General features: G+C 26.2%; 1 protein-coding gene across 1 annotated transcript; it reads left to right on the plus strand.

The window, feature by feature from the left end:
- The first annotated feature begins 3,005 nt into the window (after positions 1-3,005).
- On the plus strand, positions 3,006-27,108 carry LOC141538539 (somatostatin receptor type 2). The gene is made up of 2 exons (XM_074260078.1): positions 3,006-3,259; positions 25,408-27,108. The coding sequence occupies exon 2, from the start codon at positions 25,523-25,525 to the stop codon at positions 26,840-26,842; it is 1,320 nt and encodes a 439-aa protein (XP_074116179.1). The 5' UTR covers positions 3,006-3,259; positions 25,408-25,522; the 3' UTR covers positions 26,843-27,108.
- Positions 27,109-27,613: the final 505 nt, after the last annotated feature.

The raw sequence follows: 27,613 nt of genomic DNA on the forward strand, positions 1-27,613 counted from the left end.
TTAAAAAAAACATACGGTTGATTAAATTCTTAGAAAGCTCTAACCTCAAGTAAAATCTGAAAATCTATTCTAATTATTTATCAGTTTTTAAAGATGATTGATACGTTCTATTTATATTCAGCTCTCAATCAATTACAAATTCCAAAAATAGAAGTTAGAAACAAATTTATAACTTTTTGAATTTAATTAAATTAGCGTGAGGGAGTTTGTTTTTAAATTTTTATACATATGAGTTAACGTAAAGCTTGATTAATTATAGAATTATAATTTAATTACTCAATGACAGAATATTTTATTTAGAAAAAATTTAATACCTTTGGAGAATACTTCTTTGTAAAAAATATTTTTATTAAACCCAACATCAAATCTCGGATGTACTTTTGTAATATGAAAAATTTTCAAGTAAAAAATTTTATAAAAAATTTGAAGTAAAATAATATTGTAAATTTTTTTTTTTTTTTTATCTATTCAGATTTACAATTAATTAATGATAAAAATAATCTAAATTATAGCTGACAAAAGCGCTTTAAAAAATATCAATCGATATTGATGACCGAGAAGGTGACAATAAGTTATAAGAAATGGTCAAAGGTTAGATATCGGCAGCGTTCGGAGAAAATTCTAAAGAAAATCGTGATAAGATTACAAAATAAGGTTTGGAGGGCGGACTCGATCGTTGTCGTTGCCGACGATGTAGTCGTTGTCGTAGTCGTTACCTTTAATTTTGTGGAAATCAACTTAATCGATCTTATTTTTTTTACTACTTCTTTTTATTACCTTTGCTATTTGATGATTATTCGAGTTGTCGAATGAATTTAAAGATGAAAAATTATTCTAATTCAATTTAAATTCATTGTTCTGATTACAGAAACTTGGATAGAATATTGTAACATGATAAAACATTAAAAACTTTGATATTAAATATTCCTGCGACAATTGCTATTGTATCTGCTCATTCTGTTTGATGTTTAACTCTGCTGCACCATTTAATAGTAATACACTACAATTTGAATGAATAAAATTAAATACTTGGTAGTGCTGCGACTAATGAGTGTTAAATTCTATATCACAAAATTTTTTAGTGTAAATTTTAAATCAAGAGACATAATGCCAAAATTTCGTTTCTTTAAAAATAAAGCGTAAGTTAATTACTGTCTAGTTTCATTTTAATTTAATTAAACCGTTAAAAATTTTTTTTTAATTGAAAAAAAATAATTTTAGAAAAAATTTTTCGATTTAAAATTCTTTTTAAAAATTTTTCTTTGATTGGATTTTTTAAAAAAGCCATTGGCTCTTTACACATCAATATAATTAAATATTCTTTCAATTAAAAATACTTTTTTTCTTCTAATTTATTTATTTATAGGCAATTTTAATTTTGCCCGTAACTACCGTCGAGATAATCCACTGCCTCAGGATTAATATTTAATACCTTAGGTTAATGGCTTAAATTCACTTGCAACCCTTCAGATCGTGAATTACACAGGGGTTAAAAAATGTCTCCGGTAGTTATTTTTTAAAAAATAATTATATTTACAACGCTTTGTATGCTTGTTCGTCAATAAATTCTCCAATTCTTCAATAAATATAATTTATTTTCAACAGTGAATTGGTTTGTGTAGAGACGAAGGATCTACCCTTATACAAAAGACCTATATTGACGCTTTATATAAAATAATATCGCACTCCCCTGCATTGCTCGAGAAATTATTGAAGTAAAATGTAAATTGAGAATTCGATCCTCTGCTTTTGAATATTTTTTTTTTAAATTTTTATGATGAAAACTAAATAAAAACAAACTGATGGTTTTAACATTTATCATTCACAACTAACAACGTTTTAACATTCCCTTTACGTCGAGCTGAGAAACTTTTTTTATTTATTTTGTATAGAAATGGCAGAGAGTATAGTTTACAAACTTTCTTGTCTCTCTATTAGTTTACTCATACAAATATCCCATATATATTAATCCCGCTTATATTTCGAAGATAAATGCGAAAGAAGTTTCATCGTAAAAAAGTAAAAAATAGTCGTACTTTTCTAATTCTCAATTCCCAATCGTTTAAATCTGTTATACTTATTACCGAGAGGAAAAGTTTCCAGGATTTACAGTTAACTCCATATAACGGCAATGAAATCCTTTTAAATAATTCTTTTCACTGTTTATTTAAAAGGATAAATATAAATTGGTAAATAATTAACATTTTCGATATATTGACAAAAATTTAAAGAATTCGTTATTATTTTAACCACGTTCAAGTGTTTCGTAACAGAAAAATTAAACTTGACACTAAAAAATAGATAGGGCGGGGCTAGTTCAGCTCTTTTTCGCTTGATCTCTCATAACTCAGAAAAAAAAAAAAAAGGGGGATCACATTTAATTAAACTTTTATTTTACGATGCTTAGATTTTCAGATATTTCGATTGCTTTACACAATAATTTTAAGACTTAGTAGTTCTACTAATAAAAATTTATAATCGAAATTAAAAAATATTCGAACGTCTATGAGAGTATTATTAAAAAGTAGACTATTAGAAAAATATATATTTAAAGTTTTTGTTAAAATTTATCCATTTAAAACTATAAATTCATGAATTTACATAAGTAAAGATTGAAAAAAACAATTTTTTTTTTGTCAAGTTAATCAATCGAAGCAACAGATCCGATCTCTAACCGATCATACAGGTTGTTGCATCAACAGATATCCTCTCGCGTGTATTTCATCCCCGTTTTAATTTCCCTAGAATCAATCAGTTAATTTTTTTTATTTATCCTCAACAAATAAAAGATAATCTTATAATTTTTACGGTTGTATCTAATTCATTTATCAATTGCAAGATAAACAGAAGCATATGTAGTTGTCATACAAAGCTATAATTTAACTTTGAACTAATATGATACAAGTCTATAGTTAACGAACATGCGCTTGCGCTTCCAAGCTTTCTTGAGTCGTCGGCATCCTGACGTTCATAACACCCCACAGTATCCCGCATGATCTCGCAATCGTAACTGTTAAATTGTTCTTTCAAGTTCGTCGCTCTGGTGCAAAAAACGCGCTCGTAAAACTTTATTTATTATTTAGAAATTTTTTTTTTTTAAACTCTCGCATATGTAATTTGTAATTGACACACGTATTAATATTTTTATTTAATTTTATTTAATGCCAGTGAGAAAATTAATTTTTTTTTATCGTGTCATAAAACATTTTAATCTTCATGATCTTCAGAAGAACGCCACTAGCCTTTAGTATAACTTGAGGTAACTCTTTTTTTCTTGCTAATCATTTTTATTTAATCATTAAATATATATTTTTCTTTTTAATTACGTTTAATTCATGTAAAAATCATACTTTATCAGTCGTAAATTTTTTTTAATTCTTAAAAAAAAAAATTTAATCAAATAGAATCGTTAAGTGCTATGAAATTGTCAGAAATAAAAAAAAAAAAATTTAACGAATTAGAGCCGAATAATTTGATTAGCGCCACCATTATCAGTTTGGAGTGGCATTTATTATTACGATTAAAATTATGGAATTTCTTTTTCATATATTATAAGGAATTTAATTTAATTATTAAAATATATTTAAATTTTTTATTTATTAATTTTTTCGTCTAAATAATATTTTATTCAATCTTTTTACAAGCGCGCACAAGACACAGTTGAATCATATGTTAATTCAATAAAAGAGACATATGTTACGATAACAAACTATTTTTTTTATTTAATATTACAATTTTTTATAATTGAAAATTACAATAAAATTAAAGATAAAAAAAATTATATTGTCTGTCAACGAGAAAATAAATAATTTTTTTTTTTTTTTTCCCCATATTTAGCAGTACACAATAATATAAGAATGAAAGACAGAATTTATTTATCATACGATTATAAAAAATAAAAAACAATCCTTTGAATTTATTCAACTTATTTTTAAACTTTATTTCTAAATCCTTTTGTCCTTCAGATTTTATATTATTGTTGAGTGACGGACAAAAATTTTCGAATAAAATATAAAAAAGTGATACAAGCGTATTTTCTCTTTAACATTAGCTTATAAAAAAAATAAATCGAAATAATTATTTGTAGAGAATAGAAATATCGTAGTGCGTGTAAAACACGAGAAAGCGAGAATGAGTGAGAGCCAAGAACGTGCATCAGGTTGTTACGGTGGTCACGTGCCTATTTGGAATCGATTTTGCAGTAGAGCAACGGCACTCTAATCGATTTTCCGAGTTGATGATCTGCATATTTTCAACACTTGCTCTTTGCATCGGTTAATGTTTGACGTAATCCTTATAAATACTCTTTTGGTTAATCACACATTGATAATTAAAATTTAAAAAATTATTTTATCACTTTATTATTGTATGTCAGACTTATGATTGACTTTAAATACTTTTTGCTGTGACCCAATATTTTTATTCTTCATTCTTAACATTTGTAACATTTAAAAAAATAATATTTAATGATGATTAAAAAAAAAAAAAAAAAAAAAAAAAAATAGAAATCAATTTCGAAACACTCCAATTTTATTAACCTATTTAACTTTGCGACTTACAATTAGAATGATAATTGGGTAAAAGTACCATTTTCAAAATTGTAACGCTGATTACAATTTTAAGTTTTGTTTTAATATCTGAAAAAAAATTAAATTTAAATTAAGAAAAAAATGATTAAACCTCCAAAATAATTTTAAAGAGTTTTAAAGAGAATTTTAAAATTATTTAAGCCAAGAAAAATTTATTATTTAGAATTTAATAAATACTAATAAATACGATCGTATAAAATGTTTGTCTTGTTATTTACAAGTAAAAGTAACTTTATAATGAGTTTAAAAGAGTATAAAAGTAGGCTTAATGTATCTAAAATAGGATATTTTACTGTAGTGTTAGATCTATTATCATTATCACTGAAATTGTTATGGTTATTTGAAAGTATGATCGTATATAGAGTTATACTACTTATAAAAGTTTTTCTATTTTGACCAAGAGTTTGTTATTGGTGTAATTTTATTTTTTTGTTTCCAAGTTTAACAAACACATGTTTCGTTTACCTTTAGCTATGAACCGTATCCCAAGACGTAATTTTGTTACGCACGAAAGTATCCGAAACTCGGTCTCTCTTTTTTTTAATTTTCTTTATACACGCGGACTTTGTAGAACAGGACAGTGTGTGATGAAGTGAAGGAGGGATGGATCCGCCCTGCTCAACTGTTTGAAAAGCTGCCGCACCCTACTCGTGGGCATGACATGCGCCATGACCTGCATACACTCGTGTTACCTATGAATTTGACCGATTCACCCTTATCTTTATATTTATTTCTTCATTTTTTTTTTTTTTTTTATTGTCAATCTCTTCTGTCAATCATATCGTCCATCATCAATTCGTCAAGTCACTAAAATGTCACAAGATAACTTTTTTTCGGTTCAAATAAATTATTTTCTGTTCTTTAATTATTAATCTATTTTTTTAATAATTAAATTCATTAAAAAAAATATTGGTAATGTCTAGAAAGTAATTAATTGAATTAACTGATCGAGAAATAAAAAAAAATAATGTTACAGTATAATTCAGGCGACAGATAAAAATGTTACAAAAAGTACTTGCTAGCATAAGAAACTTGTGAAATAAAACCTTGATATCGAAAAAAGTACTTTGAAGCTCACCAAGTTTACTTAAAGGTAAAAAATAGTGAATTGCTCACTTGAGATGGTGAAATATTTCTCGCGTGAGTTAAATTTCTCTTGAGTATTCCTGTACCTTTAGTTAAAGTAGCTGTCTTTTATACACCCCCGAAATTTAATGGTAAAAAATAATTACCTCATTAAAAAAATCGGTTTTATAAACATTTAAATATTTTATACTGAAGCCAATTAACAGTTAAATGTTACTTAATTTAATCAGGAAGTTTAAACATATTTTTTAATAATCAATTTTTGATATTTTTATTTAATTCGGCAGACGTGTTTTTACAAAAATTCATGTAAATAAAAATTTTCATAATTCATTTGAGTAAATATATTAAAAGACAAAGGGGCTAAAAAAGCTTCAACAAGATACATAAGGATAATAAATAATGAATGAAATGTACATATTCTATATTTATTTGACAGGTATGAATTCAAAGAAAAAAATATTATTGAAAAAATAAATAGTTTTTTTATTTTAGAGTTAAGGATAAACAAATGTATTTTTTTTTTTTTTTTTTTTTAAGATGATTCGTTAATTTTTAGCTTGAAAATTTTTTAAACAGTATTTATGTTGATTACAGGCCTGATGTATTTAGGCAATTAGTTAAAACATAAATAGGCTTAAAAGTGAGTGCTGTTAGTATTTTATTTTATAGTGCGGTATTTGCCTGGACGAAGCATGAGAGAAGGCAATTTACGGACTTGTCGTTTTTTAAAAATTTATTTTGTTTTATAAGAGCAAACTTTAAGGTCGTTTTTCATAATACATAAATGTGTGCATCATCTAAAAACTCATGAAAAATAATGCTTTTTTATTCGCACTTAACTGAAAATAGTGATGAGCCTTTTTAATGTTGTCCTGTAATAAAAATTGTTGCTATGAAACTTTGATTATTACTTTAGGCCACTAAAAATGCTTTTATTTTTTTATTTTTTTTTTTTTTTTATCAGTTAAAAATTAATCAGGATTTTCATTAAAATTACCTTTTTTTTTTTTTTTTTAACAAAAAAAGTGATTTTTTTTCAATCTTCCAGCCTTGCTCAGTACTCACATTATTTTCTTTAAATTACAATGATTTGATAAACAATTTCTACACGAATCGCTCCATTGATAACAACTAGATCATGCACATAACTTAACATAATCTCGTTATTTCAAGTGACTATAGTTCAAAAACTAACTTAACATGCTTATATCAAACTTTTGCAATCATTGTCATGCTTATTTTATCATTTTGTATACATGTTACTTTGTTTTAACTGTATCAAGAGACGAAGTAGTGTCTCGCGCCAAAAATAATTTATTACACGCTCGGACTACAAATGAATTTTCTCGTATTGTAATGGATAATTTTACGGAGTTATTTTACGCACTGAAAAAAAAAAAAAAAAAAAAAAAAATTAATAGAATCAAGACGAAAAATTCTTGAATTAATTAAAATTTGCTTAGACCTGGAAAAATTTTTTAACTCAAATCAAAATGAAATTCTTCAAAATTATTTTCTTGATTCAAGTAAATTTTTTTTATGTGCGATATTTGGTCAAATATACTTATATACTTGCTTAACCCTGCTTTATATGAAGCTACATAAATTCAGACAATCGCAATAACAAATTTTATTTCATACACGATCCGTAGGTGAAGCAAGGTAAAAAAGATATCCGACATAAAAAGTTCTTTTTTGTCAATTTTATTTTTCTGGCCGTTGCTTACAAATAAATTGTACTTTGGTTATTTTATTTATTATGTTTGTATTACACCGAAGGTAGTGTGAATATGAATACAATAACAATAATTTATTGGATTCAATGGAAGCGGTAAATGTGGACTCGAATATGACGCTGTCAAGGGTAAATAATAAACAAATCAATAAACGATGACTGTTTAAATAGTATCATTTGATTTAATCTGGGTAAATAATTATTTGGGGTGATATGTCACAAAAAAATTTTTTATGTTGACAAATTAATGATATTGATTTTAAAAAAAAAAAATTTTTTTTACGATAAATAAGCACGAGATTATTAAATTAAATTAAAAAAAATTTTTTTGAGTAATTAATTTTACTTAGATTATTTTAATCAATAATTTAAAGTCTAAAATAAATATATGGCTCTGGTTGGTAATCCAAGAATTAACATATCCACGTGAAGTTCTGGTGAATGGATCAATTAATTCATGATGAAAAGCACATGATAAAATCTAAGTAAATTAATTAAGAAAAAATTTTGAGCGATTGATAGTCTTCTCAACGTCTTCCGTTTATCGGGTCATGCAATACTAATGAATCAGATTATCTGATATGGCTATAATTAACATTTGCTGAGCTACTTTAATAATCATTAAGTCTTTAATCAATCGACGTCTATTTTGATAAATTATTGAAATTTTTATCTTCAACAAAATAAATAAACGAATTTATATCAAAGAAAAAAAATGATTTAATGATTAAAAAAAAAAAAAAAAAATTATTCTGTTGAATTGCTTTACCTATCGATTTAAAACTCATATCAACTTTATTTTTAGAAACTGCGTCGAATGCTGAAAGTCAAGTCAAATCGATTGATTTGATTAAAAATTCAATTTTTTTTTTATATATATTTATAATATAAGATGAGACAAAGTAATCCAGTGGTCACTGAATTTCACAGTGGAAGGTAGTTTGTTGAAAATAAAAATTTTTACTGTGCCAGGATAGTAGTGAAGCACAGTACTGAGTCGTTACTATATCTGATGAAAGTAGTTAGTTGTGTGTTGCATAGCACTCACTGGTATTTCAACACAGCAAACCTATATAATTTCAACATACTACAGTCGTATTATTTTTTTTTCTCATGTATACGGTTTCAATTGTTTGTAAAAATTTTTTTCAAGTATTCATGTTTATAAAAATATTCCAATGACTGAATTATTTTAACAAGTTGAGTTTTTCCACAAAAATATTTATAGAACGCTAAAAAGCTGCGTCGATTGACGGGGAATTAAAATAATAAAAAAATGTTATTGTTTTTAAAACAATGATTCTCTGAGAAAAAAATTTTTTCATCTACTCTTGTATATTTTTTATGCCCGAGAAAATTTTTTGTCGCAATAATATCCGTATAAAGTATTTATTTTATTTTTCTATATGTTAAAAGAATAATATTGGAATAAACCAATCATGAATAAGTTGTAAGCCAGAAATTTTTTTTTATTATTCTCGATGGGAAATTAAACTAGATAAAAAGTTTTACCTTTAATCTTTAATCGAATTGCTCGCTTTAATATTGCACACGGTATATGTGTATGAAATGATAATTATCATTAAAGTTTTACCTTGTTTTTATTGATATATAATTAAAAGTCCAATTTAAAAATAACTTACAGTTTATTAAGCATTAAAAAAGTTGTTATTACGGTTTTTAAGGTAGAGAAGGTGTAAAATGACTCTGTTATAACGACTATTATCAGCTTAAAAAAATAAAACGAAAAAAGGATACTAATAAAATCAATTATGTGAAATTTTTTTATTTTTTTCATGCTTCTTGTGGGAATAGAATGTTGTATTTTCATCGATTACATGCTAATTTTTTGTTTTTTACGAGAGGTTTAAAAAATTTTCAAGGAGTTTTATATGAGCTCCAGCGTGTATTAGAGTTAATACTATTTTACGCATTAGCATATCTGTATTTTACAGAGCGGGTCGAACATCCGCTTAACCACAATCGTGATATTCAGTGTGAAAATATTATTTTACAAGGCGTGAATTAAATTGGTGCAAAAAAAAAAAGAAATTAATTCCTCGAATCCTTTTTTTATATGATTATTACCTTGAATTTTTGCAAACTAAAGAAAATTTTTTTCCTTTGTCAACATTTCGATGACATCATGAAATACAATATTTTCATACTGATTAAGTCGATTTTAAAAGGAGTGAATATTCGATTCAGTCTGCCGTATATATGTGTATAAAAGAACGCCTTTACCTTTTTACCTTTTTAATTGGATGAGAATATCCTCGAGGAATCGCTATAAGATTCAAGTTTTTGTATTCAAATTAGTACTTTGTATAGAATACTCTCTCACATCTCTAAAAGTAATATCGCAATTTAAAAAAAAAAAAAAAAAATAAAGTTCAATAAAAAAACTAAAAATTAGTCTCTTTTTTACACTATCATTGGTTGGATTTAGCATACTTTTGAATATATTTCATTGTTTCAATGCATTTATAATATTAAGAGGTCTTTCTCGTGTGATGAGTTCAATTTTTTATTTATTTTTTTAATTAAAATTTTTTTATGTTTAAAAAATATCAAATCAAGTGCTTTAAAAATTAAAATAATAAATTATTAATTTATTAATATCAAATAAAAGTGATAGAAATTATATAATAAAATGTAGAATGTATTTAAATTAATTAAAAAAAAACTTTTATGAATGAATTAAAAAATGTATATACAAGTTTTAAACAAATTAAACGTCAGTTGAATAAATTTAAAGTTTTACATTTTAAATACCTCCACCTATCTAAATATTAAACGATTCGTTAACAAATTCTTCAAATCTAAATTCTAGAAATTTATTTTTAAAGCTTAAATAAAAGTTACTGGAACAGTAAGTAATTATTTATTTATCGAGCAAGTCTCTGTAGAAAAAACTATACTTCCAAATTTTCTAAAATTATTTATTTTCATTGCCGGAAATAAAAAAGTAACATTCTTTTTGTTTTTTTTTTTTTTTTTTTTTTTAAGTAATTATTTCTATGGACAATATAAAATTACGGACGATTGTTATTGGTTAAAAAAGTTTTCAATTATTTCCAGTCACGTTTTATGTCAGTATATTGGATTTTGTACACGTACAATTATTTGCAGAATTTTCAATATGCTATTTAAGTGTTAATTCTTGAAAGGTTAGATTCATAAATAGAGAAGAAAGCGATTTTAAAATTCAAATGTCTTGTTCAAAGTACAAAAAAAAAAAAAAAAAAAAAAAAAAACATTCAAAAGAAGGTTCGAAATATTAGTGGCAAATTTGATATATAAAATGAATTAGACCGAAATAAGTTATAGGATTTACAGAACAAGTGAGCGAAAATAAGAGTGGGTAAAAATGGCTTGTTAGAATATAGAGAGTAATTAAAGAAGTAATATGGTTTGTAAGGATGAAAAAAAAAAAAAAATTGATGAAGCTGAAGAAAGAGATTGATGTCCAGCTAGCTACTTTCTTTTGATAAATTAAGGGCAAGATCCAGCAATCGTTCATACACGCGTAAAGAAAGGTGTTCAAAGTTCTCAGGCGGCTTTACATAAATAACGGAACACATTGTTAAGATGTGTAAATAAAAAAATACTTGAAAAGAATATTGTTCTGCAATTGAAATCAATCTCAATAAATTATTTTCTTAATAATTTACCGTCTGCAAATATATTTAGTAGTACTGCTGATAAAATTGACTATCCAAGTAATGATTTATCGAGATATTATTAGAGAAAACTAATTACGTAATCAATAAATCCTGAATTAATCCTTTCAGCGATTGAGCGATGACCTTTTTATTTATTAATGAAACCCCTTATGATCAATAATGTTTTTATTTGATTAATCCTTTTACTTAACGACTCCATTAACAGATAAAATCATTAATATTTAGAATGATTATCTGAAAACTGTCATGCATAATAAATGCAATAAAAGTCCGATGCAGACCGATTAAATCTTTATGGTCTTCAAAGGTTAAATGTTTATCTTTATTAAAGCTTTTTATTGTTTAGTTAAATTAAATCGATATGAGTGATGATTGAGTAATGAGATTTTTATTTAAAATAATAATAAAATTTAATTTGAGTTACCGATTCTTTGTTTCTCAAATCAAGAATCACCAACGACAAATCACAAAGGGGCGTATCGTACGATTTAGGCTTGATGCTCTGAAAGTACATGGGGAGAAGATAAATCTCAGAGGGGTGACTGATACATTGAGCTAAGAGTAGAGAGTATAACGAACCGGAAATATCACATTGAATCTCTAGAAAATGCTCTGTTGTGATGAAATTTTATTTAAGAAAAAAAATTCTGCTAAAGGTTTTCCCGGTTCCTCATGTCTTTTTCATTTGTCAAGAGTAATAGTTATTATATCTCAGGAGGTGAAAAACTAAATAATTACTCAGCTTTTTCATACTTGTTTCTGTTTATTTGTTAATCTGCCGAACCCTGGTTTATTAAATTAAAAACAAAGTATACAATTTTCTTTTTTTTTTTTTTTTTTTTTTTTTTTTTTTTAAATATTATTTAGACAAATTGACGGATAAAAATTTTTTTAGTAAAATATTTTATCGAAAAATTGTAATTGAAGCCGTCAATTAAAATCAGGCTTCAAACGAAAATATACAAATATTTTAAAATATAGTTAATTGACTTTTAATATTTATCATATAAATACAAACTCTGAATGTAAAAAATAAAACGGGAATTTATTATATATTTTAAATCCAACTTCACTCTGTCACTTAGTGTTTCTGGAGGTCTATTTAAATTAAATTCTGCATCCGGAGCGAATACGTTTTTTTTTTTTTTTTTTTTTTTTTTTCCAGTCAAAGTAATTATGAATATTTTATTTCACGTTTAATTTAATGAGAAAAATTAAATATTATAAGTAAATTTATTTTCGATCAATTGATTGAAATTTTAGTTTTTAAAATTTTACCACTTACTTTTTAATAAAAATTTATTAAAATAAAATATAAATTAGTAATAGTTACTTATCTTGTTAGAACTTTACAGATAAAGGTAAAATAAAAGATATCGACTGTTAGTTTTGAACTTTAAAGAAATTACCATCTTTATCAGAGATATTATTGAAAAAGTTAGACTATTTAATTCTGTTGAAATATGCTAATTAAACTAACAATAGTGGGTAATCTGTAATTTCACTGACAATAGAACTTAACTTAACATGATTGATTTTTTGGAATAAATGGTAATAACAAGGGTTAGATAATAATACCGGAGGTTTATGTAAAGATATGAAGCCGGTATAGCGATTCGTTCTTTTAATCCGAGCTTCAGGCCTTTTCAGCTCAATTTACTGTAATAGAATTCATACAGTATAATAGACGAGATACGAAAAATCTCAGTTTACTTTTACTATATACTTTTATAGATTTTTTCTCTGTTGATGTATTTTTTATTTTTGTTATTTTCATTTTGACCTTTAGAACAATATAAATTTATATTTTATTTTTATTAACACTCGCAACATTAAATCTGAGTTTTTTTTTTTATAGAATTTATAAATACTATAAGGGGAAGAGGCTTATAAATTTTATTTTAGTGAGTAAAAATTAATTAATTTTTTTCAAAATTTGACTTTTCTTATGATTAAAAAATTCGTAATTATTTTTTTTTATCCAGATAAAGAAAATATTGAGGATCAAAGTTATTTGTCACTGTAATCCCAACCTTTATATTCTCGATACCTTGGATTTGGCCTTCCTTCTCGAATATTATTTTATTTTCCTCCTTGTCAATCGTATCAAATCTCTTATGTGTACCATATACAATGCTGAGATCACCGTCTTCGTCTAACATTTTTCTCAATAATAACACTATCGATTTTAAGTTTACACAAGAGTTGCTTCTACGGTATAGTATATCTGATTCACTTAGTAATATCAATATCAACCAAAATGCCTAATTAAAAAATCATATTCTAGATCAGGTCCATTATAATATATGTGTAATGTAACTTAACTATACGATGTCCCTTCATCAAAATCAATAATGTCTATATTAATTACAAGTTTAATGCAGGTTCCAAACTTCATTGTAACATCCAAGAGAAATTTTAATTCTATTAATTACAAAAGAATTATTAATAAATACACAAGATTAAATTCTTGAGCCAGAAAAAAATTTACAAGAGTTTCATTGTCATAAGACAATTTAATTAAGCCAAGAAAAATTTATTAGTTTTAGAATTTTTTTTTTTCACTTGTGAAAATTATTTGCTACAAACATATGTATCTGCATCGTGAAATACAATAATTAAAACAAACATTGAAATTATTTTTTTTTTTTTTAATTAAAAATACATGTAAATGGAAAAAATCTTAATTTTTTTTATCATGATTTGCTCAAAACTCTCTGGCACAAATTAATAATTAATCAAAGAAAAAATCTTATGTAATACAATAATAGTGTTGAAAATCTCAAGTAAAATACACAGTTAAATAATTAGATTGCTCTAGTATTAAAATCGATTTCAGTCTCCTTTCGTTCACTTGAGCGTTATTATTGTATTCTGGGCACTTGGTGAAACAGTTTATCGAGGCCATCATTATCATTATCATCTAGGATAGGACGACAATCCAATTAGCCGACGATGTAATAGTAATCAACTGAGGGATGAAATTATTACATAAAATTACGGGTAAAATCACCGCGACTTTAATTATCTTTTCAACGTTATTGCTCTGTTTCCTTTTCATATATAAATAAACGTATCAATCAATTTTTCATTGTACTTGCGTGTAATACTAATAAATAATTTTGCAATGAAATATTCATTTAATATACATTTTATAGCGATCAACGGTTTTTTTTTTTTTTTTTTTTTATCCTATTAGTATAATTTAAGAATAACTGAGTAACTTAAATGTTAAATTATGCCTTTAAATTTCATACAAAATACCCAAATTTATATTAAAATTCATCACATAAAAAATATATTCAAATTCCTTAAAATAGTTACGATCGTTGAATTTTTTATGATACTTTAGAGCCTCAATCATAATTTAACTTTTCTTGTCAAAGTTATGGGAATTACTCAAAGGGTATAAATTATATATATTTATAAGATTAAAAAATAAACAACTTTTATTTAATAAATTTATTTACAAAAAAAAAAGATAATATTGTAAAATCTAAAATGATTTATTCCGATATTTTTTACGCTTAAATCGATTTAAAAAAAAAAAAAAAAAAAAAATCGTTATTCTTGTGAGCATAATTGTGTTTATGAGAATACTTTATACAGTGCATTGATATACATGTATGTAAATGTATATTTTTTATGTAATATCTCGAGCCGAGAGAGTGAGAAGCGTATCGTCACATTTCCTGCGTCGCAAACTCTGAGTTATTAGATCCCCAATCCCAAGATGCCCATAAAACATTCTATTCGCTGTACAGCACTTTCTCTCAGTCACTTTGACGTTTCCGTTTGCCTTACGGGTTCTTACAGTCCTGATATAAAAACCAAAGTTTAGCAAACAAGGTGTAGAAATTGGAAGAATAGTTGAGATAGATTCAGGTTTAGTTCAAATACGGAAATCATGATTGAGAATCGATCGTTTTATGGTGTAAAAGGTTACAAAAGAAAAAAGCAATATTGTCCACTTGAATGCTTGCAAAAAAAGGGTTTACTTTTTAACCGAGTTTAAAAGTCACTCTGAAGTAAAAATTTACTTGCATATTTTATGCTGCTGAATGCTTGCTATTATTATTTTTTTCTTATTTCTCTTCATAACTTCCCAAGGTTTCTATTTCATCGAAGACATGTTACAGAAGAATGTAATTTCACTTCTGTACTTTTCAATGCTTCACCGCAGCAAAATAACTTTATGTACTCAAATTTCACTGTATAACGTTTCAAGCCAATACAAAATAAAATCAGAAAATTTCCTTGATTTTAAAAATTCATGCCGCCTTTTATTTTTTACAGAGCGTTTCATTTCCTAAAAATAGTATATTACACAACAAGAGCACAAAATTAAAATTACTGTCCTGCGCAATGTGTTTGGCAAAGTTTTCAAACTTTTCTCCGTGTAGGGAATACTCTTTTTTTTTTTTTTTTTTAAATTTCATATCCGGTCAAAAGTGCACTAATTAATTACATTTTTACAAACAATAAAACAAGCAGCTCATGTTAGCACAGCTAATTTCAACTTATGTTCCTCGATTGTTTCGGACACTCACGTAGCTATGGAATTTTTTTCTGTTTCTTTCTTTTTTAATTATTTTCAGTAAGCAATTTTGGAGCTATACATCACAGTGAGTGACAGAGATTCTTTCTTCCCCTTTTTTATTAATTATCCCCCGAAAGAAATTTTAAAATAAATTTTTGGTCCACTAAAAAAAAACTGACAAAAAACTTTTTTAGCTCCCTTTCAAAGTACCGTTTCTCTTCAATATAATTTTGTATTAAAATTTTATATTTCATTATTCGTGAGTGCCATAATGAAAGTTGATTTAATTACAACTATGATTGAACGACTTTTTTTAATTAATTTCTAGTTAAATGACTATAATTATTTAAAATGCCGCAGTAATTTTATATTTACATTCATATTTAAATCAGAGTCAAAGATAAAATATTTACATCAATGAATTTTTAAATAATCGGTTTTACGTGAAATGACCCAAATACATCTGTTGCATTAAAATTTTTACTGAATATAATAAAATTAAACATATTACGCGCTGTTCGCATCAACCGAATAAAAGAGGCTACAGAAATGTCGTCGACTTCCATCAATAAATTTTTTTAGAAAAAGATTTTATTGGATCCAATAACCTTAATTATCTTCACATCAATAATGCATACACTCGAGTCTGTAAAGTATTTCTCTCAGTATAATTTTAAGCTACAAATAACAACGTTCCTAGAAATCTATTGACAAAATCTATTAAAAAAAAATTAATCACACTATTAAATAATTAACTAAAGAAGCATTAAAATAGTTTAATTGAAAATAACTTTTTCATTGACAAATTTCATTTTTTTAAATCATTGATTGACGAATTTTTCAATTGCAAAATAAATTAAATCGTCAGGGACACACTGTAAAAAATTGTATCAAATTTAAAAATACAATTTATAAGTAAAGAAAATTTTTTCTCATAAATATTAATGATTGCTATTTTAATGCAAGGATTAAAACGATTTACTGATGATAGTTTTTAATATCAGTTGACTCATCAAGCTCGCAACACCTGATACGATAATCCTTAAACTTGAAAGCTCATCACTGATATAAGCAATATGGCGCTGAACAATAACAAGTAATTCTCATTACCTCAAAGCAATTATCCCCTCTGCGCAGGATAATATTTTCGATAATTATTCTAAACATTGTTGGCTGTTGCTTCGGTATTGTCTAAGCAAACTAGAAACTTGAGCTTACTCCATACAATGATTCATTGTTTTAGAAATTGTATACAAAGGCTCAGGTATTCTAGAGAATGCGAGGTTATATAGATTGTCGATAATTAATAAATAAATTATTTATAAGCTCGTACGAATTTTCTTTGCTTTATTTTTACAAATTTTTTCTCGAGAAAATAATAAAATTTCCACTAATTTAATCAAAAAATTTTCTAACTTATTTTTTTAATTATATAAATAATTAAATCGAATTTTTAGTCACTTTTATTCTTCTTAGTTCCATTACTAAAGTCGATCATTAGAATAGATTGAACGGAAATTATATTATTCAAATGAATGACCAATCTTCAAATAATCACCCAGTATTCTCATTTTCATTCGTCTCTGTTTTCTATATTGCAAATGTTTTTGTTCGCTATATATTTGCATATATTATTATCCTTTATATCGCAACATTGAGATTATAAATCTAATAATTTGAATAATTTGTAAACATAAAATCGATTTATTACGTAAAAATACAGTCTCAACAAATTTAATTAAATTAAAAACGTCTAAATTAAAAATAAAATTTTTTTTTCGATGTAAAAGGAATAAATATAATTTTTTTTTACAAAAACACACGTGCTTGATTTTATACCTTGCCCTCCGGCACGAAGACGATATGTTATATCTGGACAAAAGCTCACGACTGTCAGACGAGACTGACACTAGTAATCCCACCTCACTTAACACTTTAATTAAAAATATCTCCCTATAACTTTTTTTTTATTAATTTTATTTAGTGAATTTTTTTTATCTATATTATTCAATTCCAAATAAATTCCAATCGAGGGATTTCAATGTGTAAAATTTATATTTTAGATTTATATTAATTGATTATCTTTTGATGTAGCAGAAAAAATAAAATCATGGCTCAATAATTATAGTATTAAAATAAATAACACTTAAAATTTATACTTGAGTGTGTCACACAGAACATTACATTCGGAGTTTATTTGCAATTCATTAAAGAGACTTTGTTGATAACCCTCAGAGGAGTTGATCTATATAAAATCTAATAAGCAATGGGTTCCATATATGTAAATATTGCTTTGGAATGCAGTTACGTAGCTGTGTAAACTTGGTAACTCAATGACATGCACGAAATAATTTACAAAATTAACTAATTTCGTTTTAATTCTCCCTCCACTTTTATTTAAAATTAAAAAAACAATTAAAATTTTTAATAAAAAATTGTATCTTTACAATTTATATTTATTGAGCTGATTATTTTAATTATAAAAGGAGTGTATTTGAATTTACCTAGGTTTTTTTTTTTTTTTTTTCCCCATTTTATTTCTCAACTCATAAAACAGAACGTTTTTTATTACGTGAAATAAAAATAGTAGCTATAAAAACTAATTTCGAGAAAAAAAAAAAAAAAAAAAAATGTAAGCTTAACTTTCGAGCTTCTAAGCGTTAAAGTTCTTTAATACTTAATTAAAGTAAATTCCTAATTTTTTATTTTGCTTCTAAAAGATTGGCTGCGATTACATGAAAAAAAATTTTTAATTGAAGCTTTCCGGTCAGTGGCTTCAGCTCCTGATAAAATGTGTGAAAGACTAATTAAAAAAAAAAAAAAAAAAAAAAAGAAATAAAAGCAATCATTTTTCTTCACGATTGCATCATTTATTTTTCAATAAAAAAATCCTGTAAAAATTCTCACTGATATATATTTAATTAATTACTAAAAAAATAAAAAAATTTATTATCAATAGTTTCGGATGCTGGCATTCATTCAAGCTATCATAATAAGCACGGCTCACTGGTGTGTTAATTTATAACAGTTTATTGCAGGTCAGTGCTACCGTTTTATAAATACATGTCCACAATAAATTTCGCGTTGATGAATTTTGGATCAAGATACAAAAAAACTTTTCTTATTCCTTTAACACAATATGTAATTTTATTTAACTGTAAAAAAATTAAAATTATTTTCATGTTCCAAAATATCAAAATTGACATAAACACTGATGATAACAAATTGCCTGGATATTTTGGTTGAGTAGTTCAGTTTTACCAATGCTAAAACTTGCAATATCATGACTTCTGCTCCGATGCGACCTTTGACAATGTTTTCAATTTCCAATCTTCTATTGTCAATTTCGATTATATATTTAGATGCACAAATCAATCCATTACACTAATGTAAACACAGTTGGTCTGTTATTTACTTTCATTAATTGAATAAATTAATCTGATTACTCTAATACTATTAATATTTATTTACGTATGCATCAACAAATTGCGTTTAACTTATTCGATTAATTGAAACTGTAAACACATAAATTTTTAAATATTTTTTTTATTTTTATCTAGCTTGCGATTTATTTTTATAATAATATAATTATAACTTTCATGACTTATTAGTTGAAAAAAAATTAAATCCGATAATATGTAGTTGACACAATGTTAAAAATTAAATAGAACATGCATGAGCGTGGTAATAAATATGTAAAAAAAAAAAAAAAAAAAAACGTGATAATAATTAATTAATTAAATTAACGTTAATTTAATTTTAAAAAATAATATTGTAAAATTCTAATGATAAAATTTTTCATATTAAATTTATATTGTTTTCTCAATCTATCTCCAATTGTTTTTATTTTTTATTCGAGCGTCGGTTGGAGATTTTTAAATAAATTATTTCCCATAAGTAATCAATTTTTTTCTTTTTTTATATCTTTTATTTTGTGACTCACATGAGAGTAACACTAATTTATTAAATTAATAAAATTTTTTAATAGATTAATTTCCGAGAGCTTTGATCTTAAAAATACCGGGAAGTTTCTGCATTATATTTTAATTTAAAATTAAAAAGATGGTAACTTTGCAAATTTAAATAAAACTAATTTTTCAGGATATAACTTTAATAAGTCTATATATTTTGAGAAAGATCGATTTTTAATTAAATTTCAACTTAAAAAAATTAAAAAAATTTATGATATTCATAAAAGCAAACATAAAGAGATACTACTAATATGAATAGAGTTGTTTGTTTATTTGTTTTGGTGCTGAAAATATATGTCATTCGATTTAATATGATGGGTAGTGTGAAATGTCCATTTTGCATAATAATTCATAGATCATAAAACTTAATATAAAGTATAATCTAGTGTTGCACTTTTTAGATGGTGAAGATATAAAGCAAAATAACGGAAATAGAAAAGTTTTAAACATAAATAAATTTTTTATAACTGTTATTTATCGTTAAGAGTTTCATAAATTAACTTATAAAAAGCAATCTATCAATTATTTTATTTATATTTTTTATAGTTATGCTTTAAATAAAATTATACATAAAATAAAAAATGCCTTGCAAGTGATAAAATTATAAAATTAAATTTAAAAAGAGGTAATTTCATTTTAGTTAAGCACACAATAATATTTAATTGATTATAACATTTTTACCATCGCCGTTAACTCATAATAATATACGTCATGTAAGCAATCGTAATTATAAATTATGACCAATAAAAAACTACCAAATTGCACCTATTATTCATTCTTAATCTTCACCTTATATTTATAACTGATATATCTTCTTCTCTTTGTTTATATTCTTCGTTGTATACAAGAATAACTTGTACTTATGATTTAATTCGACATACGTCAAATTTATTTATATACATAAATAAAGCTTTCTTTTAAAAAAATTTTATTACCCCATTGTACTATATTTCTCTTTATGTTTTCATTTTAAAACAAATATTATTGAATCTATTCTAAAAAAATTTTTATAACTTGATAAAATAAAAAATTTTATAAATTCACGAAGAAATTTGTAAATATTTGAGCTGAAAATGTTTGAGGGATGGCGTGCAGGGTCAACCTTCTTCGGATTTTCTTATAAGACGTATGATTTATTTTACACGGGTATAATCAATCATTTTTATACAAAGAATAATTATTGTTAGCATTGTTTTAGAAAAATTGATCCACGTAACATTATTCTTATAGCTATGACAATATATCAAATCCTATCTGTTTGTTTTATCTTCGAAGCTTTTTCATAAAAGTACTAGTAAATTATTTCTAAGCAACGACGTCGAACAAATTGCTAAGGTGTCGTGAGTTCGTTAGGGAGAAAAGGGACTCAACTAAAAAAAGCCTTAGTATACGATGACGTTGATTATATATTGGACTTATTTTAGTAATATATACATGTATATATTAAATAAATAATTAAGCTTTATAAAGTCACTCTTCCTTTATTTTTATCCTTAGAGTTAAGGCAAAAATTAAATTACGCAAAAAATTTCAGTCAATAATATTAAAAAAATATTTTTTTTAATTTAAAATTTTTTATTTTGATAAAATTTCATTTTTTCTCAATAATTTAATTTATAAATATAAAATTATTGACTACCCTTATTTAATTTAATTTTTAATATAAAAACTTGACAAGTTAACGAGTATCTTTAACAAAGTAACGATGCATGTATACTTAAAGTATGTTATCTTTGATCTTTTATTTGTAAGCAATAAAAAAAAAAAAAAAAAAAAAAAAAAAAAAATAATTTTATAAGGAAAAAAATTTTAACATCAAATATGAATTTTTTTTTAAAAGTAGCGAATTCTTAAATATGGCGTAAATATAAATGGCTTTATTATTACATCGCGAGCCAAAATGAATTTATTGTTATAAATTTCTAAGAGAAGCATAACATTGATTGTACTATTTATATTACATAACTAACTACCTTGGCAAGCAGTAAAGGGATAAAGGGCTGGTTTGTAACATTCCATATCACTTTTGCTGTTTCTCCACCTACTCTATTCAACCGTTGAGAAAAACAAGTATCGTTATTCGTGGAGGGTCGTTGTATTGCGAGCATAAAGACATCACGCACAGTAGAATTCAACTCCTCCCAGTGTACACTTTTTTTTTTTTTTTTTTTTTTCATAACTTCTACTAACTCGGATATAAAATGTAGATCGTTTGCACGTGGAACTCATAAAAACAAAACAAAAAAAAAAAAAAAACAAAAAAAAAAAAAAAAAAAAAAAAACATTGATAACTGTTTTAAATCTGCTTCGCGTTGTTTAATCTTCAGTAATGTTTATTTTTTTAAAGGTGAATCCCTAAAATGACCGTAAATTTGGATTACATAATTACACACAGTTACACAGTGGAAAAATTTAGGAATGATTACTAAAATTAATATTTTAATATTAACAATCATAAAAAATTTTACTATCCAAAGATAAATTTGTCCTATAAATTTATTTTTGTTTTTATTGTAAAAGTAATAAAAAGCTTTTTGTAACTTTTTTAATTAACATAAAAAATTATTATGATTTATTGCTGAGATTCTTATGAATGATAATAGTTTAACGTACTTAAATATAACAGCTGAATTAATTTTGTTAATTAATTCTATTAAAAACATTTAACTATTAGTGGAAAACATTATCCGAGTAATGAAACTTTTTATTAATAAAATAAAATTTTTTTCTATGCGAATATATATCAAGCAAAAAAATTAATATCTCAGTCTTCTAGTTCATTTATAATAATGAAGCTCTAAAACAAAAATATTTTATTAAAAAATGTGGAGAAGATGAAAAATAAAATGATGCAAAGAGTCTCGTATTTAATAATAAAAAAAAAAAAAAAAAAAAAAAAAAACTGTAATATGATTGAATGAATAAATATTAGTAACCCAAGAGGCCACTTTGCCATTTTTATTTAGCTTTTATAAATAATTCGTTCTCCTCAATCGTTTACGGACCCACGAGAGCATTTTGCAGTTTTACGTTCAATCTCATAAACGACCCTTTGTGTTTTCGTATCATATCCTGTGGGAATCACACTTTTTTTTTTCGTTTGTCTACTTCTGAATATATAGAGCTAGAACTAGAACATATATACATAATACCGTAATAATGAACTATCATCAAGCTTTAATACTTCTTCACATCGTAAAAGCTTTTACTGTAGGCACAGCGGCAGCTTAAAGTTTATTTATTTCAAAGTTTAACACAGAACTTCTCATAAGTAAGTGTTGAAAACGTTAGGGGTGAAAAATCTCGGTAAAATCGACATTATTGCCCCTATAATTGTTTTGTTTGTAAATTTGGAATCTTACTAATTATCTTGCCATTTAAAAAGTATGAGCTTACTCTCACAGCTCAGTAATTTAAGAACTAATTTAATGAATACCTCAAAATCCAGAGACATATTTACTTGCATTCCGCTCCAAACTTCCCACATTCCTTTTCAAAAGTCACCTCTAGAAGAATTTAGATTTAGAGATCTTTTGAGATATCAATCAGCAAAAGAGGGGGATTCTTAAAAACAACTATGTTTTTAATTCAAGTCAAATTATTGAAATAAATTTTAGCAAAGAGTCTACGGTAATTGGCAACTGTTGCATGCCTTGAGCTCGAAAAGTGTATAAGCTACATTCTGCACCCGCTTTAAAATCATCTTATTAATATTTTATCTGTTATTTTACCATTAAATTGTTACTTTGTCACTCTCAAAATTAATTTTAAAATCATATTAATAATCAATAATTGTATAATATATTATAAAGAACGATATAAAGGCTTGTAAAAAAATTAAAACTTAATTATATTTGAATTAATTTCAATTTAATTTTTTTTTTTTTTTCTGTAAGAAATATAAAAAAAAAAATATTAAACGGGCTAGGTACATTTATATGCTCCTTAATAAATATATACATATATATTTCTAGAGACTATTTAGGTTGTGATTAATCTATATGATGTGATTTGGCTCTATTCAGCTAAATTATTCTACAATCACGCCTCTCACATGGATTTATGCTCATGATTGCATTAATATATAATAATTCCAGACAAATCCCGAGCTTAAAAACTCATTAAAAGCCTAGACAAAACCCAAGAGCTTACCGGATAAAAATAACGTGATTCACTGTAAAGCACACAACCAATTTAATTGTAAATAAATAAAGAGCTTGAGAGCCCATCGTAATTGTTTGCCAGCTTTGAAAAGGTAAAATTTTATTTTTAATTATGCTCGTTAATAATAATAATGCTCTACAACAAAGTCGGGAGACAGCAAGGTTCATTTGGTACTTTGAATTTGCGAGTATTCCTTTGACGGGAGTGTATCTCGATCCTGAAAAGGGTCGGCGCAAATCTCACCACATAGTTTATTTCCTCGGTACTTTCAATTTTCCCCAGGGTTATGTGAACCAGCTCAGGATTTTCGGCAAGCAGTTATGATGGATATGAAGGATATTAACCTTAAAACTATAAGCGCCTATCAACCTAGGTGATATTAGTTTCCTGACTTAGACTCTACTCAAGTAGAATCTAATAGCTTGACTGTAAAGAGAGAGACGGAAAATATTTTGTGAAACAGTGGGGAGTTCATTATCTCCTGGTGATTGTAGTTTAGTTCCTTTATGAAGGATCTTCGGATCAGAGGGCTAATCCCGATGTTGTTTTATAAGAACATTTCGCTGTTGATTAATTTTGAAATACGAGGACCCTCTCGGATATGAACGAAAGCTCCACCACACAGTTCATTATTACCATTTTCAATCTTATACAGCTTATAATTACGTACAAAGCTTTTCACGAATTTTTTATTGAAAAAAAAAATTTTTTTTGCTGTCATAAAAAAAGTCAAAAATTAATTAATTAATTAATTATGTATCTAGAGATTTAATATAAAATTTTCCTTATTCTCTTAATCAAGTTTTACCTTTCTTATAAAGCAAATATACACCTACAGCTCTAATATATTATTCTAATCCAATTTAATATTATTTAATAATGATTATGTAATTTCACTTATTAAATTATATATAACTTACTACTATATAAGCTTCTCAAAGTTAACTATTAAAAAGTTTTGTGAATTTTTTTGATATTTCAAAAAGGGAACTCTACTTACAATTTTAAATTGAGAATGTATCAACTGTGTTACTCAATTATCGAGTCTGTAAGATAATTGATAATTGTTATACAACTGATGCCCATTAAATCTTAAGTAACACCATTAGCTTTGATAATAACCAAAGCTTCTTATGAGCCTCAGGATAACGGATAGAATCACTTGATCAAAGACAATCGCTCCTCCCAAAGTTTCATTAATAGCCCAACTACATATTACATAAATTAGTATTAAAACTAATATTAAAATTTCTTATAAAATGATTAAATCTAAATTTAATATAAAAAAAAATATTAAATTATATTCGTAAAATTGAAAAACAAGAATTTCTACCGAAACTAAATGTAATTTTTTTTATTTGGTTTAATTTATACAAATAGCATAAAGATTAAGTAGTGACTTAACGATGAGTAATTTATTCTATTTAAATATATTCGATTCAATTGAAGACTTTCAACCTTATAGATTATTTTCAGCGATTTAATTTCAAAGTAAAATTTTTATTTCTCGAGCAAATGAAGTAATTTCGAGGCACCCGAAAAATTTACCTCAATTAGTATTATCTTTTAAAGTATACCTAAACATTATGTTAAAATATTATTCTAAGGTCAAGATCATCTTTTGCTGTTTCAGGATTCAAAGGACTCCAGATGAGTCAGCAGTTAATTCGGTAGGAGGTGGTTAATCCTAAAAATCATCAATTAAACTGTTGGATTGGTAAAAAAAAACAAAAAAAAAAAAAAACATCATGAATTCAACGGAATTCCTCCAAGAGACGTTAAACACGACTAACGACACACTTAATTTTAATTGCGGCACTGACTTACGGATAGTTGCAGTCGTCCATCAAGTAATATATACCATTGTTTGTGTGGTAGGATTGCTCGGCAATACTCTAGTAATCTACGTAGTGCTGAGATTTTCTAAAATGCAAACCGTTACAAATATGTACATAGTTAATTTAGCAATTGCCGACGAATGTTTTCTTATCGGGATACCATTTTTAGTGACGACACTGAGCTTGAGATACTGGCCGTTCGGAGAAATAATGTGCAAAGCGTACATGACAACAACGAGCATAAATCAATTCACCAGCAGTATATTTCTTTTTATAATGAGTGCGGATCGGTATATTGCAGTTTGTCATCCAATCTCGGCAACTAAGATGCGAACGCCATTTATCTCAAAGGTCGTATCAATGACAGCGTGGTTTACCAGCGCTCTGTTTATGATACCTGTGGTTCTGTACGCCAATGTCAATGAATTCGACAATGGGATAAGCTGTAATATATACTGGCCTGACAACAACATAGAAAATAAAACCCATGGAAATCAAACGGGGGGGCTTGATGAACATCAAATGCACGGTGGACAAACCACATTTACACTCTACACATTTTTTTTAACATTCGCTGTTCCCCTCACCTTTATTCTTGTGTTTTATTTTTTGGTGATAAAAAAACTCCGGACAGTTGGTCCAAAAAATAGATCCAAGGAGAAAAAACGCTCGCATAAAAAAGTAACTAAACTTGTATTGACTGTTATAACTGTTTATGTCCTTTGCTGGCTTCCTTATTGGATCACACAAGTAGCGCTGATTTATGAGCCGCCTAAACAGTGTCAATCTTCGATAAGCATCACTGCCTTTCTTTTAGCAGGATTTCTCAGCTATTCAAACAGCGCTATGAATCCCATTCTTTACGCTTTTCTCAGTGACAATTTCAAAAAGAGCTTTCTTAAAGCCTGCACCTGTGCAGCTGGAAAAGACGTTAACGCAACTTTGCACAATGAAAACAGCGTCTTTCCGAAAAAAAATAAATCCGACCCCGACAGATTCAAATCTAGCAAAGCTATCGCTTCGGCTAATTCCAGAGCTAAACTCGAAGAGGAGGACGACGAACGTGGTTTACTTATCAGCAAAACATCTACCACTACAATTACTATGACATCGAGGACAAATATCACGATAATAAGCGACTCCAAGGAGCAAAAGGGACTCAAAGGAGTTTCAGGGCAAAAAGATAATTTGAGAAATGGCGCACAACTTACGCTACTTACACAAGTTTAAGCATATCAATTATTATAACTTACTATACTGCTTTCATTTAAAATTGCAAGACATTTCCGGTCATCTGTGTTTCTATCTCTTTCACTTTCTCTCTCTCTCTCTCTCTCTCTCTCTCTCTCTCTCTCTCTCTCTCTCTCTCTCTCTCTATCTTTCTATCCTTCGCTCCACTTAGTTTATTGCCAACTGAGTTTGCCAGAGCTTCCAATGAGACACCGCGTTTAGTTGGATAAGCTCCGTAAATTTATCGAACGAGTCTCTCTACACGTATTTATATACAAACACACTGACTTACACACATTTATTTATATATATATATATATATATATATATATATATATATATATATATATATATATATATATATATATATATATATATATATACTAACAGTACATCAAGGCTTATACGTCAAATATTCTCTGTATTATGTACAAGTGATAGTAGGTGGATGTAATTCACCAACTGAATTCCATAATCTTCACTCTACTATGCAACGTCACTCAAGATAGAACACGCTTGTTTACCTTCGAAGTATACTTTCGCCAAGGATTTTCGTCCTCGTTTGCTACCGCCGCTTTGTTAAATATTAAAAGAACAATGATCAAAGATATTACGAAATTTTTACTTTATAAATATATATTAAACCAAGCTTTTTTTTTTTATTAAATCTACAGGTATTTATTCTGTACGATTGATAATAAAATACTCATAAAAACTGGAGTTTTTTAAATTTACGAGTCATATAATCTTAGTTATTTTTTTTACTCGTAA

This window comes from Cotesia typhae, unplaced genomic scaffold, assembly GCF_013202065.1.
Source record: "Cotesia typhae breed Kobodo isofemale line unplaced genomic scaffold, CoteBio_Ctyphae contig_22, whole genome shotgun sequence".
Lineage (NCBI taxonomy): Eukaryota > Metazoa > Arthropoda > Insecta > Hymenoptera > Braconidae > Cotesia > Cotesia typhae.